Consider the following 17,026-nt stretch of genomic DNA (forward strand, 5'->3'; position numbering starts at 1 on the left):
GGGCAAAGATTATAACCTGTATTATCTTGATTTATACGATCTGGTCTTGATCTCTACGGTTTGGTCTGGAATTTTAGGGTTGGCCCTGATTTCAACAGTTTGGTCATGTTTTTTGTGAATTTGTCTGGATTTTAAGAGGATGGCCTGAGTTTTTGCACTATGGTCTTGATTTCTTATGAATTTGTCGTGGTTTCTATGTATTTGTTATAATCTTCTTAGAAGCTAACCATGCTTTCTACAGTTTGGAATTTGATTTCTCTGTTTCGGTCAATATTTCTAGGGTTGGCCCTGATTTCTACAGTTTGATCTTGATTCTTATGATTTTGTTGGGATTTCAAGACGATGGCCTAATTTCTACACTTTGGTCTTGATTTTGTATGAATATGTTGTAGTTTCTGTATATTGGTCCTCATTTCTACAGTTTAGTCTTTGATTTCTATGGTTTGGTCTGGATTTCTAGGATTGGCCCGCATTTCTACTGTTTAGTCTTGATTTTATGAATTTGTTGGGATTTCAAGAGCATGGTTTTAATTTCTACACTTTGATCTTGTTTTCCTATGAATTTGTCGGGGTTTTTAGGTATTTATCATGATTATTTAGAGATTGGCCTGGAAGTTTTACAATTTGATATTGATTTCTAGGGTTTGGTCTTGATTTCTATGATTTAGGCTTGATTTCTAGAGTTACCCTTAATTTCTATGAATTCTCCTGAATTTCTGTGCAATGGTTAGGATTTGGGGTTTTTCTGCATTTCTATGAATTCTCCTGCATTTTTGTGCAATGATTAGGATATGGGGTTTTTCTGGATTTGTATGGACCGATAATAATTTCAGTAGTTTTGTCTTGGTGACTTTAGTTTGGTCTAGATTTTTAGGATTGAACCTGATTTTAATAAATTTGTGTGGATTTCCATGCATTGCTTATGATTTCTATTGATAGAAAACAAAGCGCATGGAAAAACTTTTACTACCATTGATCATATACTAATAGATATAATCAATGAATCCCAATAGTACAAAAGATGAAACGTATATTGAACCTGTAGCTGAAACCTTGTTAAAACTCGTGTATGAAACCAAAATGGAACCAATTGGCATATATATAAAGATGAATTGATGGAAAATAAATCGCATGCGAACATGATTACTACCATTGATCATATACCAACAGATATAGTATGTAAAGCCACTAATATCAAAGACGAAACGCATATTGAGCATGTAGCTGACACCACAGTAAAATTGTGAATGACTCAAAATGGATTAATGATTATTCTACTTGTTACGAACTAAGAGAAGAGAGTAGCTACACTCTCAGGAGAGAACTGACGATTTATTCTATGGAATAGGTTCAAAATGTCCAAAGTTGTTCAATGATATTAACAATGTATAATAATCTATGTAACATATTTTTATGTTAATATTCTACATGTCATTATTTCAATTAAAATATTTTATGCATTAGTTTGTTATGTTTCAATTAATTTTAGGGTACGCTAGCAAGTCAAACGCCTATAATTTATATTAAAAAGTCGGGTATGAAAGAAAAGGAATTTTCAGAGATCTAGATACTACTAGCAGGCTCATATATCATATATTAGAATTTGAGATTGCTTAGTATTGGGGTATGCATAAAGTCAAAATTAATAAAGTGATACATATTTTAAGCGACGATACGCAGCCCTATGAAGGATATAATACAATACTGCCTTTTGAAAAGTATTGTCTAGTATTAGGAATATGCATAAAGTTGAAATTAATAAATTCATGTATATTTTTAATGATGATATGACAGCCATATTAGGGATATGATATAATAAAGCCTATTGAAAAGTATTGCTTAAAATTAGGGTTATGCATAAAAATTAAAATAAATAAAGTCATATATATTTTTAGTGATGATAGGGCAGTCCTATAAGAGAAATGATAGAATAATGCCTTTTGAAAAGTATTGTTTATTATTTGGAAATACATAAACACAAAATTAATAAATTCGCATATATTTTAAGTGATAATAAGACAGCCATATGAGGGAATAAGAATAAGAATGATAGAATAAAGTGTTTTGAAATATATTGCTCAGTATTGGGATATGCATAAATTCGAAATAAATAAAGTAATATATATTTTAAGCGATGATTCAACAGCTCATACAAGGGAAATGATAGAATAAAGCATTATAGAAAAGGATTGCTTCTTATTGATTTATGCATAAAGTCTCATTTACTAAGGTTATATATATTTTAAGTGATGATATGACATTCCATATGAGGTAAATTATTGAATAATACCTTTTCAAAAGTATTGTTAAGTATTGGCATATGCATAAAGTCAAAAATAATAAATTTGTATATAATTTTAACCGATGATACGACAACCCTATGAGGAAAATGATAGAATAATGTCTTTTTGAAAAGTATTGCTTAGTATTGGGGTATAAACATATTCAAAATTGATAAGAATTACATATATTTCAAGTGATGATACAACAGCTCATCTGGGGGAAATGAAAGAATAAGGCCTTTTGAATAGCATTGCTTAGTATTGGGGTAAGCATAAAGTCACAAATAATTAAGTCATATATATTTTAAGCAAATATACAACAGCCCTATGAGGGAAATGATAGAATAATGTCTTTTGATTAGTATTGTTTGTATTAGGGATATGCATAAAATTGAAATTAATAAAGTCATATATATTTTAAGCGATGAAATGACAACCCAAATGATAGAATAATGTCTTAAAGAATAATTTCCTTCAGTTTGTAATCCTTCAAACATACGGAAATACCATCAGTTGATTTATTTGTGCTAGTTCTATTGAAATATATTAGATAGGCTGTGAAGTAATAATTTTAGTTCGTTTTAAGTTTCAACTTCACTCTTCACTTCTCTCGGAAAAACCTATGTTTCTTATATTAATCTTTGCTCGTTTTTTACTAAAGTTTAGTTTAGGAACAACACTGTCGTAATCTTTTTAATTTTACGGAATAATTTTTATTCATTTTAAGTTTTAATATTGCTCCTTAGTTTCAGTTCAAAACTCTTTGTTTGTATAATTTCTAATCACCTCCAATCTAGGGAAATGTAGAGTAGTTTATTTCTTTTTTAAAGAAGAAATAGAACTTTAATTCTTTATTTTGAAAAATTAAATTTAATAGCACTTAAGAAATTAACTCCATGCGAGAAGCTTTGATTCAAAAGGTTAACTAAGCGGACAGGTTTGCATATCAACATACTTGTGCAAAAAATTTGCTAGCTTAACAGAAATTTGCCTTTAGGCATAGGGAGATATTTGATCGGTCCCTAAATGGAAAAGCCATTCCTTACTTACAAATTAATCGAAATTTCAGAAAAAAATTATTTCTCTCCCAGACCACATTTTCTTCCCAGACCCCAGTTTGCTCCCCCCTCGCCTCCAGCTGAAATTTAGTTTCTCCTAAACTGTTGTCAAAACTAAAATAAGCCTGCATAATTCAAGCATCCACTGAAAGAGGTCCGTTTTCTTTAGTATATTTTTATCTTTTTTATTGCTATGTCGCTCGTTAGTATCCCTAAGAGTTTCAACTTCATACTGTTTGGGGCCGTACCCATTTTCTTATCAGATAAATGTTCTTATTCTCTCATACACTGATTTACTGTAATTGATTTTATTGGCACGTCAAACTCTGGTAGAGGCTAGCTTGTTCTCAATGAACGGAATATCACTAAAGAGAATAATTTGATTTGTATTGAATTTATATTTTAGTCCCTTCGCGGCTTGCTAAATCTTGTGATTTATTTCTAATTTATGGATAAAATTACTTCATTTTGTGGGTTTCGTTAGCTTTATTGGCCCACGTCGTCACGTGATGGTGAAAGAGGTAAACTTATCTTTTTCTGTATAGACGTTGTTTAATTAGTCCTGGCTTAGAGATCGTTGGTAAAGTTCCCGTTTATAATTCATCGAGATAGGATTCTATTTGAAACATTGGCGATAAAAGTGAGTTATCACTTTCTTCGAAGCTTTGTAGGGTTAAGAAGAAAGAAGTTGGAGTTTTCCATAATTGTAATATTCATTATAGGGCTCGTTCCCCTCCAAAGATATATTTATCTAAAGGTTATTGGTGATACTGCAGGCCAAATAGTGTGGCATATACTCCCCCTTCAGGTACTACACTTGTCATACTAATGCTGGTTACGACATGACAAGCCTTCAGCACAAATCAGAGGGGGCAGAACCCATAGAATCGGTGACGTGTAAGACTTAATCTTGGCACTGTTGGGCTCGTTACTTACACTGGTTACCAGCGTTGGTGCCAGAAAACTTACATTAGCGGCTTCACAACTGACCATTAGATTAGATTACAAATTGGCGACAGAATTGTCCAAGAAAAACCATGACCTATTATACCACACATTAGTACCGTCTGTAGTTCCATTGGTGGTGTTGTCCCATTTACACGGGTGGTGCTAAAGTCTTTTGACATACTCTCTGTCTTTTTGAAAATATTGCTCAGACCTGTTATTGACAATTAGCATGCATATAGTGCCTTTTTACTTAGTTTTAAAGCAGCATACACTTTCCGTGAAAGTTTATAGTTAAAGCCCTATTCTAGTCTTAAGATATTCTACCTTATCTTGACAATCTTGTCTATTTTGACAATTTGAATGCATTTAAGCTATTTGATATAGTTCAAAAGAGGAGAACTTGTGATCCTGAAAAGGTTAAGGGTATTAAGTTGAAATTTTAGGGAGTGTTGAACTAAACTGAAAGATATTATGTCCTTCTAGGCTATATAATATGTGCATCTGTAATATGTTAGGAACGGTTATAACTTTTATATCTACTTGTGACTGTGACTACAACGTCTTGAGACTAAGACTGCGATTAATTGTGACTACGACTTCTTACTACTATGATTTTGACTTCTTGTTACCATGACTTAGGCTTCTTGGAATTACGATTACGATTACGACTTCTTACTAGGCCTAATATGACTACTAGCAAACGTGACTACAGGCACCTGTGTCAAATTGCGGCTATTACTTCTACTATATTGACTAGAACTACTTTACTTAAAGGAGTCGAAACTTATATAGTGAATACAGGCTGTAAAAAGGGATTATCTGTCACATCTCACGAAAGATTAAACCGTTAAGGCCCAAGAAAAAAATGTCGGAGATTCTAGTTGTCCTTTTCACCAGTTTTTTTTTATCACATAAGTAAGCCAAAAATGCATTTAGAGATTTTTCCTGTTTCCAGTACTCTGAGATACAAGCTGTCCTATTTATGGGACAGTAGGCTCCAGTGGTATCAGAGTACACACGATTTCATCAAGTGTATTTTTAATGTCAAAGATTGAATTAAATGCAACACAACACCAAAACAAATCAAAGTAAAAACCAAAGCAAAAACAAAACGCAAAACAGCCAGTGCACAGGGTGACGTCACATTTCTCACAGTAGCTCGGTGGTTTTTTCTTGCAGTTTTTGCATTGGTATTGTCACTGCTTTTCGCGCTTCACTAGAAAGTGTCCTATTCTAACATATCGGGTGCTAACTGGTGGCACAGAAACTGGTCTTTCTTCTAACATTGAAGTCCTTGGTTCCCCTCTTTCGTAATTTGTTTTCAAAAGGGCCTCGTGTGACCCCCCGTCTAAAATTTACAAGTCATTTCCTTTCCTTTGTCAACCACCATATTGAATAGTGTGCAAGTATTAACGACTGCCATGTCTAACCGGCGCACGAACAGAGCCCAATACCATTTCTTTCCTTTAATAGACACAGCATACTTACTGACAAGCCAGTCATGTAAATCAACTCCACCCATGTACCGGTTGTATTGCCTGAGTGGATGCAGATTCATTGCACTGCCGTCTTTGTCATCTGTCACTTAACTTTTTGTTCAACCGTTCTTAGTGGATCTAGTCTGAGATGGTTAGATGCAACAGAGACAACTTTAGTGTCCTGCCATTTTACGACTAATATATCGTTGGCTGCATCAAACCGCTAATCATACGCTCCACGTTGCTCCTTCTTAAAATCCTTGTTGGAAGGGAGAGAGCACCTTGCTAATCGGTTTTCTCTAACCGTCCCAGTCGCTCAAAATCCAGCTCCTTTCAGATCAAATAAAAGCTAATGACTTGTAAAGAAATTGTCAAAATATACCTCGTGGCTGTTGCTATCATCAACAATTTCCAGACGACTTTTCACTACTCGAGACCCTTCTCCTTCGTTAGCAGTCTGAGATGGGCCACTAGGCTCCTTCCCCGAGTACAGATGAAACTGAAGGCAATAGCTAGCCAAAGTGCATATAGCCCATAGTTTGTATCCGATACGAATGGGCTTGCCTCGGATGAACTGCTTCAGGCTATGTTTCCCGTAATACTTCACAATCATTTCGTCGATGGATAGATGCTGAGAGAAAATTCCAAACTGCTTAAAGTGTGCTTTGATTATGTCAAAGAGGGGCTTCACCTTGAGATCCCGCTGATCTTTGAAGCTTTAAACTGTATCGTTGTCCACAAAGTAGATGTTCTCTTTTATCTTCATGAAGCGATTTCTAGAAACTGCTTGCTTTACCAGGTTACTTCCAAGATCTTCATCGACTGACCAATAAACTCTTTGGGAGTACAATCCATTATTGCCCTAAAAAATCAGTATTCCCACAAACACACGGACTTCGTTAGCTAAGGTAGTGAAGTCAAAGTTTCCCTTAAACGTCGCATATCTAACCGTTTCACAAGAAATGAGGTCAAAGAATTTATCGTCTAGAAACGAAGCCAAAATCTCTACTGGTGTGTTTCCTTCTATTTCTTCTAGGACTTTCTCAAGTGCCTGAGTCACTCACTCGGTCAAGTTTTGCCAAGGAAAGGTTCATTTTTGCTTCCTCGATTTCGGGTTCGCGGCTTTGAATTGCCTCTTCTGTTGCCCGCCTATCGAAGTTGATGTACCCTCTTCGTCTGTGAGGATGATCTTGTCGATGTCTTCAAATTGTTCTTCTTCAAGAGAACCTGGTCAGAAATCTTCTTCAATAGTTCCCGGGACGTCATTTACAATCAGAGCCGCGTGTAGCGATGAAAAATTAGTATTTGTAGCGATAGAAAAATTAGTATTTGAATCATACGTGTTCTTACTAGTAAAAAATAAAAACCTGTCTTTCTCAATAAATCAGATATGAATGGCATAGGTATACTTTCCTAATATTACTTCTTCTATTGGACCCAGACGCTGTAATTTTTCCACTATACATATTAATCGAATTGTATCTTGTGGCTTATTTTGAATATCTCCAAATTATTTCATTTAATTTAATCCATCAAAAGTTATGAGGAATTAAGAATTATTGAACTAGAAATTCTGACGTCTCAAAACTTTATTTCCACGGCACGATTAGATCTGACTTCGGAGACACAAATACTTATAGGCTAATAGGGGTTAGAAACGTTTTTCCAAGCTGTAGCGATGACAACTTTTGGTATTTGTAGGGATGAAAAAATGTGGTCTCTTTTTTCTCGAGCTATCTGGAGATCCGATTCCCTGGGAGCGTTTACCTTAGAGACATGCGAACTAATTACCTACTATTAGACTAGATGCAGACATATAAAATGAAATAAAGACAGATAAAAAGGCAATAGATTTATTGAACTTACATGCTTAGGCGCACAGCAATGGGTCACTTCAAATGACAATAACGGTGACAACGATGGAAGAATATAAGAATTCTTTTTGAGTGGTTTTGTCTCTGATTTTCTAATCATCTTAAAAAGCACTTCTATCCCCATATCGAACAGCTCTTCAGTCCTGCACCGTGAGAACTGGGTCACCATTGACCCGAGTGGACCAAGGATGTGAACCCGTCGTCCAATAATCTTTCTTAACTATTTTTGATGATTTAGACGTTCACACGGTTTCTATCGTTTAAACTTCCTTAGAAATATTGTACGTAGCATATTTTTTATTACTCACTCTCTTAGCGAAATCTAAAGCTTGGATAGCGCCGTTCTTAGTCTAGGGGTGATTGCACTTTTTTCTTTGCTGATTGAGGACTTTTCATTTTTGAAACTAGATTTAACGTAATGAGAGGAAGCCGGAATTATCTTTAAAAAGAAGGAACTTTTGTATTTTAAATATACCGCATTTTACTCATGGTAAATATTACCCTTCCGAACAATTAGTGACGTCTTGTCATTAGCAATTGCTCGCCTTTGGGCTTTTAAAATGTTCGCCATTTATTAACTATTTCTTCTACATAATTATTTTATTTTATGTTATGGCTTAACCAGGGGTGCTAAAAATTTTCTCTATTACTTTTCTTATTTTATTCTACATCCCTATCTAAAATTCATCTACTGGACTAAGATTATTCATGGTTCTAGGCTAGCCACTATACTAAAGATTTTTTTTTTCGATTTTTACAAGGCTTTTTTTTTATTTTGCTGTCTATATGACATACTACATTCTATCTACACTACATTAAACGGATAACATGATAACACTACACCTAAGTCTACTTGAACATCTAGCGGTATATACATGAATTATTTATAAGAAACAATATTGGGTTAACCATATTCACTGGTAACATTAAAACACTTTCACTATTGGGATTTTTGAGTTATCCAAGTTATTAGGAAGTAACATATGTAAATTCACATCTATTTTATTACCTTCGAGTCCTTAGTGTACTCAATCCTCCTGTTGTAAATTATTGTCCTTCACTCCTTTCGTTTTGGCAAAATTCTTTAAAGCGCTTACGATATGGTTTCTTCATGGGACAGTTCAAGCACGATTGTGTTCACATGATGAGCCTTCTCTAATTGTCAACTGGGAAATGACGCTTCCAACTGCAGGTGTTGGCATACGCGATCAGGGTTCACTCTCACCTGCTTTTCCTTTGATAGTTCATAGGGTGCCTTATCATTAAGGGGTCGAACACTGGGCGTGCGGTTATTTTCTTCTCAGCATATTATTTTTTCGGATATTTTGAGGCACATAGAGAATGTATTCTCGCGTAAAATCGTTCATTTGTGCCTTTTATGAAATTGTTAGCTCATGGTTTGCGTCGATTACCCTTTGCGGTGATTCCTAGACTAATCACGGGGTAATTGAAGTTTGGATTTGGATCGGGTTGACATCCAACTATAGTGATTCTTTTAACATATTGTCTTTAATTTCAACTTCAAACATCTTCAAATATTCTTTGACTTCAAATATCGTTAAATATCGTTTATCTTGTACTGATCGATGGGGTTCTCAGAATTAAACTTCAAATTGTCTTTAACTTCAGCTTCAAATATCTTCAAATGTCTTTAAATATCACTTAGCTTCAAATATCGTTAAATATCATTTAATTTCCAATATCATCACTATACTGTCAAATGTTTATGGGGTTCAAAAATGGGTATCGAAGGCGATATTTATGTATTTATCTTGAACTGACCGATGTGGTTCTCAGCATTTACGTGATTATATAGTTCGATACAGCACTGGATACTGAAGTTCAAATATAATGCTACCTCACACGTAATATGGTTTGTGGTTGAAGGTTGAATGATCAAAGGTAACTGCTGTTTTCGTGGACGAAGCTGGGATGAAAATTACCTGGAGTCTATGGTGAGTACTCTTGGTTGGTTGAGGTATGATGAAAATAGATGCTACTAGGTTGTATCTGCACTGGGCAACTCATTGTAATGCTCTATATCCAATGTGTTCATCTACTTCCTGTAATAAAAATAACAAGGCAGAATCACACGTTCTTTGAGGTAAATACTTATAGTACGAATAAGTCATGCATTAATTGGGTTATTATAAAACAACATACTTCCCATTGGGAAATTCGATACATAGAAGTTTCTTCTAAGTTGTTATAGCCTAGCGACATCATCAAATATTAATCCTTCAACCTTAAGTGTGGTCTCTTGTTATACTTTCTAATATATACTACTACATACACTTTATTTTAACTTCTTTTAACACTTGTTTAATTGTACATTAGATTAAAAATAATTATTTAAACAGAGTTTATGCGACATGGTTAATTTCTTTGGTCTAATTTTACAACATATTTCATGCCTGCATTGTTTACGCACGTCCGTGCTGTTTAAGAAACGCATGTTGCAGCGTCGTAACCACACGGTTTTACGTAAACGATACTACAATGAGGGAAAAGGACATAGCGGGGACGAGTGGAGACCTCTATGCCCACTCGTTTTCTAATATCTTCCCTATTTCTTGGCTTAGACGTTCTCATGGGGCTCCGAGTTTAACTTTTGCATTTCAGCTGTTTCCCCGTGTTCTTTTGAACTAGCATCCGTTGTAACCACAAATCTTCCGTTTTTGAAATCAGGGAGTGATAATATTGGTTCAGAAGTGAGTGCCTTTTTGAGACGGTCTAGGGACGTTTGAGCTTCCTGGGACCAGGTAACATTATGGGAGTTCCCTTTAGTTAATTCCTTGAGGGGTTTCGCAATTTGGGTGTAATTGCGTACGAATTTTCTAAAGTAGCCAGTAAGACCTAAAATTCCCCTAAATTCTTTCATAGTTCTGGGGGGCTTGAGGTTTTCAACACATTTTATTATATCAGGGTCTGGGGTTTTATCTCCTTGGGTTACTACTACTTCTAAAAATTTAATCTTAGGTTGAAATAAATTTACTTTCTCAGGCCGGCATTTTAAATTGCCTTGCCTGAACTTCTTGAACGCCATAGCTAATGTTGCTAAGTGTTTTTCAGTGTTTTCTCCCACTCATATAACATCATCAACAAAATGAATTATATTCTTTAATCCTCTTAACAGGTGCAATAGGGGTCTACATAGCGCGCTTGAACTTGTTTTCAGTCCAAATGGTACTCTTAAGTATTCATATGAACCACATTCAGATGCTGAAAATGCAGTTTTATGGACATCCTTTTCGGCTATTTTCACTTGGTGGTAGCCTTGGGTAAGGTCCAAAGAAGTAAAAATTTTGATTTTGCTTGAAATTGAGTCAAGAATTTCATCTATTCTTGGTAGAGGAAACTTATCGCTAACTACTTGTTTGTTGAGGGCTCTATAATCTACTACGAGTCTAAGATCTCCATTCTTTTTTTGTACTAAGATCACTGGTGCACTATACGGACTTATACTTGGGCGTATAATTTCGTTTTTTTCTATTTCATGAATTTCATTTTTTAACCGCTCTTTGTGCTTATACGGCACACGATATTGCTGTTTCGCTACGGGATTACCAGTCGTTAAAATTTAGTGTTCGAAAAACTATATCAGCCCGATGTCATTTTAAGATGACAAGAACACATCCTTGAATCTCCATCATAATTTGTATAATATTGTCTTAGGTTCCAAGTCCGTAATATGATTAATATTCAATTTGTTTAAAAATTGCGATTTAGTTAAAGGATATTTGTTATTTGAAGTTTTGATTCCGTTAACTAGGTTTCTTTTAGAATTTTCCCATCTATTTAAATCATTCTCCGTTAAAACCTGGATTTGAACTAAACACGTCCCCTTTTTAATTGTAATTGTATCATTTTCGTGATTATTAGTTACCCAAATAAAACCTTCTCCTTTTTCATAAGATATAATCTGTTCCTCGCATAGCAGATTTTCGGGTATTTCAGATGGGGTTGCAAACCATATTTCTGATTTGCTAACCACTGGCTCAAACTTCTGTGATATTTGAATTTTTTGCATCGTTTTGGGAGGGACTTTTGTTTTCCTTGTCACAAATACGTAATATTTTTCTTCATTTTCATTGTTTATTAGATTCATACTGGCGGTATGCTGCGCCATTGCGGCATCCTGTGGCGTCATGTTGGGTTTTATTATATTCTTCCATAATTCCGCTATTTTCTTAATTTCGTTTGACCTGTATTGTCGCATATCTCCTATTTTTATTTTCGCAGATTCAATACTTTTATAATTTAAATTTACTTCATTTCTGCAATGTCTTTCAGGGTAATTGAACAAATTTCCAATAATGTCATGTCTTTGCGAGACATGAGGTTCAAAATATTGCGACATTATACCACCAGAAATTCTGTTTACTGTTACATTGTCTTCGTAACCTCTGTTACGACTTCTCAGGGTAGAAATTTCTTCCCCTACCTTAGCTGGGTAGACAAGCCTCTCATTTGTTACGTCTAATAGTGTTCTATTATACCTTAGAAAATTTTCGCCTATAATAGCCTCATATGGAAAGTTATCGCATATAATAAAATTTGTCATAAAGGTTCTATTGTCTCTTTTTACATTTAGGCAAATTGAACCTTTTACATTTAATTTATGACCTGTCACGCTCGTTAAATTGGGATTATTAGGGTTCCTCTGTTGCCTAATATGCAGAGGCAACATATTAAATACGCAAGAGTTTATGATACTAATTGTTGCACCTGAGTCGATCAAAGCCTTAAAATAAACATTTTCTACACAAAAATCATTAAATATAGGTAACTTGTTATTACTATCACTACAAGACGGCACGAATATTGTCTTGGACCTATTAAATATTCTGGGCACCCTCTGGGTCCAATTTATATTTCTGAGGGGCCTGAAACGTTTCCCTGAGGATTTATTTCATTTGTATGTGCCTGTAATAGATATTCAGACGTATGAGTTTCCATAGGCATCTCTAATTGATTTACGTCTGTCTGTCTTCGCCATGTATTATTATGGTAATGTGGATGTCTCGTGTCGGTGCCGCTTACTGGCGTTGACTGCCAATGCCATTGGCTTGCAAAATTTTCATTTCCCATCGGCAAATTTTCGTGATTTTTATATTGCATTCTCGCATTATATTGGCTTTGGCGAGTATCTGGGTTTTCAAATAGGTAATTAATTTGTCTGTTGGGGGGGGAGGGTTATACAAATTTGGTTGGTATGTGTTGTAAGGTACTGATTGGCGCAATCCCCCCTGGCTATAGCCTATTGCACGACCGGTGTTAAAGTTTGTTCTTCCGAACAAATGGTTGCCGTAATTTTGCGTATTACCGACAACAATTCTTGGTATGCGATTGGGGACATAATGTCACTCTTTCGCGATATGGCCAACACGATTACAATTATAGTACCTTATTATTGTAGGGTTATTTCCGTAATTAGATTGTTTAATAGGCTGAAAACGTACTTTTTTCTTCCTAGCGGTTTCTTGCGTTTTATTTCTTTGTTGTATTGGGGAGTTATCTCTTGAAAAGAAATTGGAGGATGCCTGATCGCCCTTGAAGATTAGGTTCGTGTTTCAATCGCCTAGGCTGTTTATTTTTGCTTTACTATGATTAGCGACCATCGTATCAACTTCGATCAATCGCTCTACCTCCAGAACTGCAAGATCCAACGTCTGAATATTTTTGGATATTACCACTCTATATAGTTTTGGGGGTAGCCCTTGCAAAAAGGTATCAAGTATGACATTTTCATACAGTTTTGCCGAACCACTTCCGTATTTTGCCTCTACAGAAATGCGTATATTATCCAGGTATTCCTTAATATTTTGTGAAAAGTCAAAGCCCACTGTTCCGTGTTTTAGTTTATTTATGGAACTGGTGTCTATAAAACCTATCTTTGAATGCTTTTAACAAGTTATCAACCGTATTTATTGGCAAGTTGGCGTTATTGCCTATGGTATGTTCGATCGATTTTATAAAGGTTAAGGCCTGGCCTTTTAATCATAGTAGGAGCATGTCTTTTAACGCTCCAACGTCTGTTTTTGTTAGTTGTACAAACTGGGTCAATTGGATATTAAATTCGTCAATATCTGATTGACCATTGTACTCTGGTATAGATTTCACTATCTCTGTATTTTTCGCGACTAACTTCTACACTATTAATAGTGTAGTACACTATTAACTTCTACACTATCATTAAGTTCGTCCATTTTTTTTTTGAATCGATTGAAAATAAATTTATTTTTACTTAACCTATTTTGGGGGAGGCTATTATCTCCTATGAGATATAAGGGTTTTCCTGTCGTAGCTTAGCGGCAATAGGCCTAATCACTTTGCTTATATGTCTGTATCTCTCCAATAATTAAATTTAAATTACGAAGTTTTTATGGCCTAATTAGTTCGCAGTTTTCCTCCAATTTCCGACTCGCACCATTTGTAGCAATGGAAATTTTTATTTGTAGCGATAGATAAATTAGTATTTGAATCAAACGTATTCTTACTTGTCAAAAATAACACCTGGCTTTCTCAATAAATCAGATATGAATGTCATATGTTTATTTCCGTATTATTACTTCTTATGTTTGAACCGGACGCTGTGATTTCTCCAATATACATATTAATCGAATTGTATTTTAATGCTGATTTTGAATATCTTTAAATTATTTCGTTTAACTTAATCCATCAAAAGTTATGAGGAATTAAGAATTATTGAACTAGAAATTCTGACGTCTCAAAACTTTTTTTCCACGGCACGATTAGATCTGACTTCGGAAACACAAATACTTATAGGCTAAAAGGGGTTAGAAACGTTTTTCCAAGCTGTAGCAATGACAACTTTTGGTATTTGTAGGGATGAAAAAATGTGGCCTCTTTTTTCTCGAGCTATCTGGAGATTCGATTCCCTGGGAGCGTTTACCTTTGAGACATGCGAACTAATTACCTACTATTAGACTAGATGCATACATATAAAAATGAAATAAACACAGATAAAAAGGCAATAGATTTATTGAACTTACATGCTTAGGTGCACAGCAATGGGTCACTTCAAATGACAATAACATTGACAACGATGGAAGAATATAAGAATTTTGTCTGAGTGGTTTTGACTCTGATTTACCAATAATCTTAAAAAGCACTTCTACCCCACTATCAAACATAGCTATTCAGTCCTGTGCCGTGAGAACTGTCTCACCATTGGCCCGAGTGGACCAAGGATGTGAACCCGTCGTCCAATAATCTTTCTTAACTATTTTTGATGATTTAGACGTTCACACGGTTTCTATCGTTTAAACTTCCTTAGAAATATTGTACGTAGCATATTTTTTATTACTCACTCTCTTAGTGAAATCTAAAGCTTGGATAGCGCCGTTCTTAGTCTGGGGGTGACTGTACTTTTTCTTTGCTGATTGAGGACTTTTCATTTCTGAAACTAGATTTAACTAAATTAGAGGAAACCGGAATTATCTTTAAAAAGAAGGAACTTTGGTATTTTAAATACATCGCATTTTACTCATGGTACACGCGGTTTCGTCGTCATTTCCTTTATCTTTATCAGATGCTTAATTCAGATCAGGAGGCAGGATAAAAACCAAAATATCTTAACATGCATATTCTTCGTCTTCTAGGAGGTCTAGAGCTTCGCTAAGTGAAAGGCAGAGGTTTCTTGTCTTCATTGTAAGAAATCTGGAAGATGAAGTAAAATGTATAGAAGAATTTAAAGATATTTTTTCCATGGCGACCGATAGGCTAAAGCTAAAGGATGATAAAGAACCCACATTATAATTGCTATTTTACTTATACCCGATCAAAAAGAGGGACAAAATGGATTAATAATAAGAGAAAACAAGAAAAACACACATGGATATCACAAGTAAATTAAAAGAATAGGTGAACACTCGGAAGAAAATAGCAGAGAGAATTAAGACTGAAAGCAGAAAAAGTGTAGATAAAGTTTCCCCCAAGTTGTCACAACAAAGAATCAACCATAGAATTTCATAAAAAAAAATTTAATAAATCTCAAGTGAAATTAGCAACAAAAACATAATCCTTGAAATTTCTCGTACAAAAAGTAACCCTTACAGCCCACTGTCCTATAAATATGACATCAATGTAAAAAGCCGTAAAACTTTGAACTTACTTGTCAGGTCTGTTGTTATTCAGGAAGACGGTTATATATATAGTTGTCTAACTGCTCTTAAAGCCACTACTGTCTAGGGGAATGCAAAATATTTTTACTGAATTTTGAAAACTACCATTGTGCAATTATGCTAATTGTGACCTAAATAACGTCACTGAGGGGATAATGAACGATCAATTGACTTGGAAAATTTAATCTAGATAGCTTGATACCAGGGAAGCCTTTATCACTAAAAGCAAATTGTTCTCAGTGTAAATTTAGCCACGACAAATTTAAAACCAGCTATCCTATAAATAGGACATTGGGCCCTAACGGGTTAAGTTTATTTAGTTGGAACTTTTTGCTAGTGCTGTTTGGATTTTGAATTAAATCTAAGTGTAATTAAGAGTAATAAGCTGAAACTTTATGAGAGTGCTGAGGAGAATATTCAATTTAATCAAAATACAACTATGTATATTCTGGCTGTCAAAAGGGCATATCTATAATACAAGAGGAACTTCAAATGGTTTTTAGTTCTGACTTTCACGGAATATTGACGGGTATGTTGAACTAATTCCAAAAATAGTTTCTGCATCTAGGCTGTTATACTGAAGGATTAATAATGCAGGAATAGTTAAGGCTATTAAGTTTTAATTTTTAAACATTGTTAAGGGAGTATCTTGAACTTAATCAATAAACATTATGCGCATTCTGGTTGTTAAAACGGTTGATCTGCAATATCTCCCGATTAGGTAATGGTGTTTAATTGAAACTTTGAGGATTATTGACATGAATCTTCAAACTAAAACAAAAATACTATTGGCATCCAGGTTGGTAGAATTGCTTGTGCAATGTCTTAGAAACAGCTTAGAGTATTAAGTTGAAACTTTCAAGAAATAATGAGGTGTTTTTGAACTTAATTAAAAAACAGTATGTGCAACTCATTTATCACAAGAGCCTATTTGTAATATTTTAAGAACAGCTAATGATATTTAGTTGAAATTCATAGATCATTACGGGGAAGATTTTTAATAATATCGAAAGACGCTATTCGCATCCATGCTAGCAAAAGAGGTACGTTAAATATCTAAAAATGGCTGGTATATTAAATTTGATTCTCGGAGGAATATCAAGACAGATGTTAAACTCATTCAAAAGAGATTGTCTGCATCTAGACTATTAGAAGGAAACCAGCATATCTTCATGTCAAAGCCATAAATAAAAAAAAATCTAGAGAGTCAAAAATAAAAAGAGCTCAGTGCCGTCTCTG

At 34.7% G+C, this 17,026-nt stretch overlaps 1 protein-coding gene across 2 annotated transcripts in view; it reads left to right on the top strand.

Moving 5' to 3' along the window:
- LOC148949912 (cartilage oligomeric matrix protein-like) overlaps positions 1-17,026 on the top strand; it is a 334,413-nt gene that overhangs the window by 43,218 nt on the left and 274,169 nt on the right. Inside the window, exon 1 of one of the 2 annotated variants that reach the window (XM_089091995.1) lies at positions 3,835-3,861. The exons of the other annotated variant lie outside the window; for it this stretch is intronic. Coding sequence (XP_088948121.1) covers positions 3,850-3,861 — 12 coding nt within the window. The 5' untranslated portion in view covers positions 3,835-3,849. Of the gene's footprint in view, positions 1-3,834; positions 3,862-17,026 lie in introns of those variants that run through there. 2 annotated transcript variants of the gene reach the window in all.

Source organism: Artemia sp. Qi Xiang Cuo, chromosome 7 (genome assembly GCF_049724085.1).
Source record: "Artemia sp. Qi Xiang Cuo chromosome 7, ASM4972408v1, whole genome shotgun sequence".
In the NCBI taxonomy this organism is placed as follows: domain Eukaryota; kingdom Metazoa; phylum Arthropoda; class Branchiopoda; order Anostraca; family Artemiidae; genus Artemia; species Artemia sp. Qi Xiang Cuo.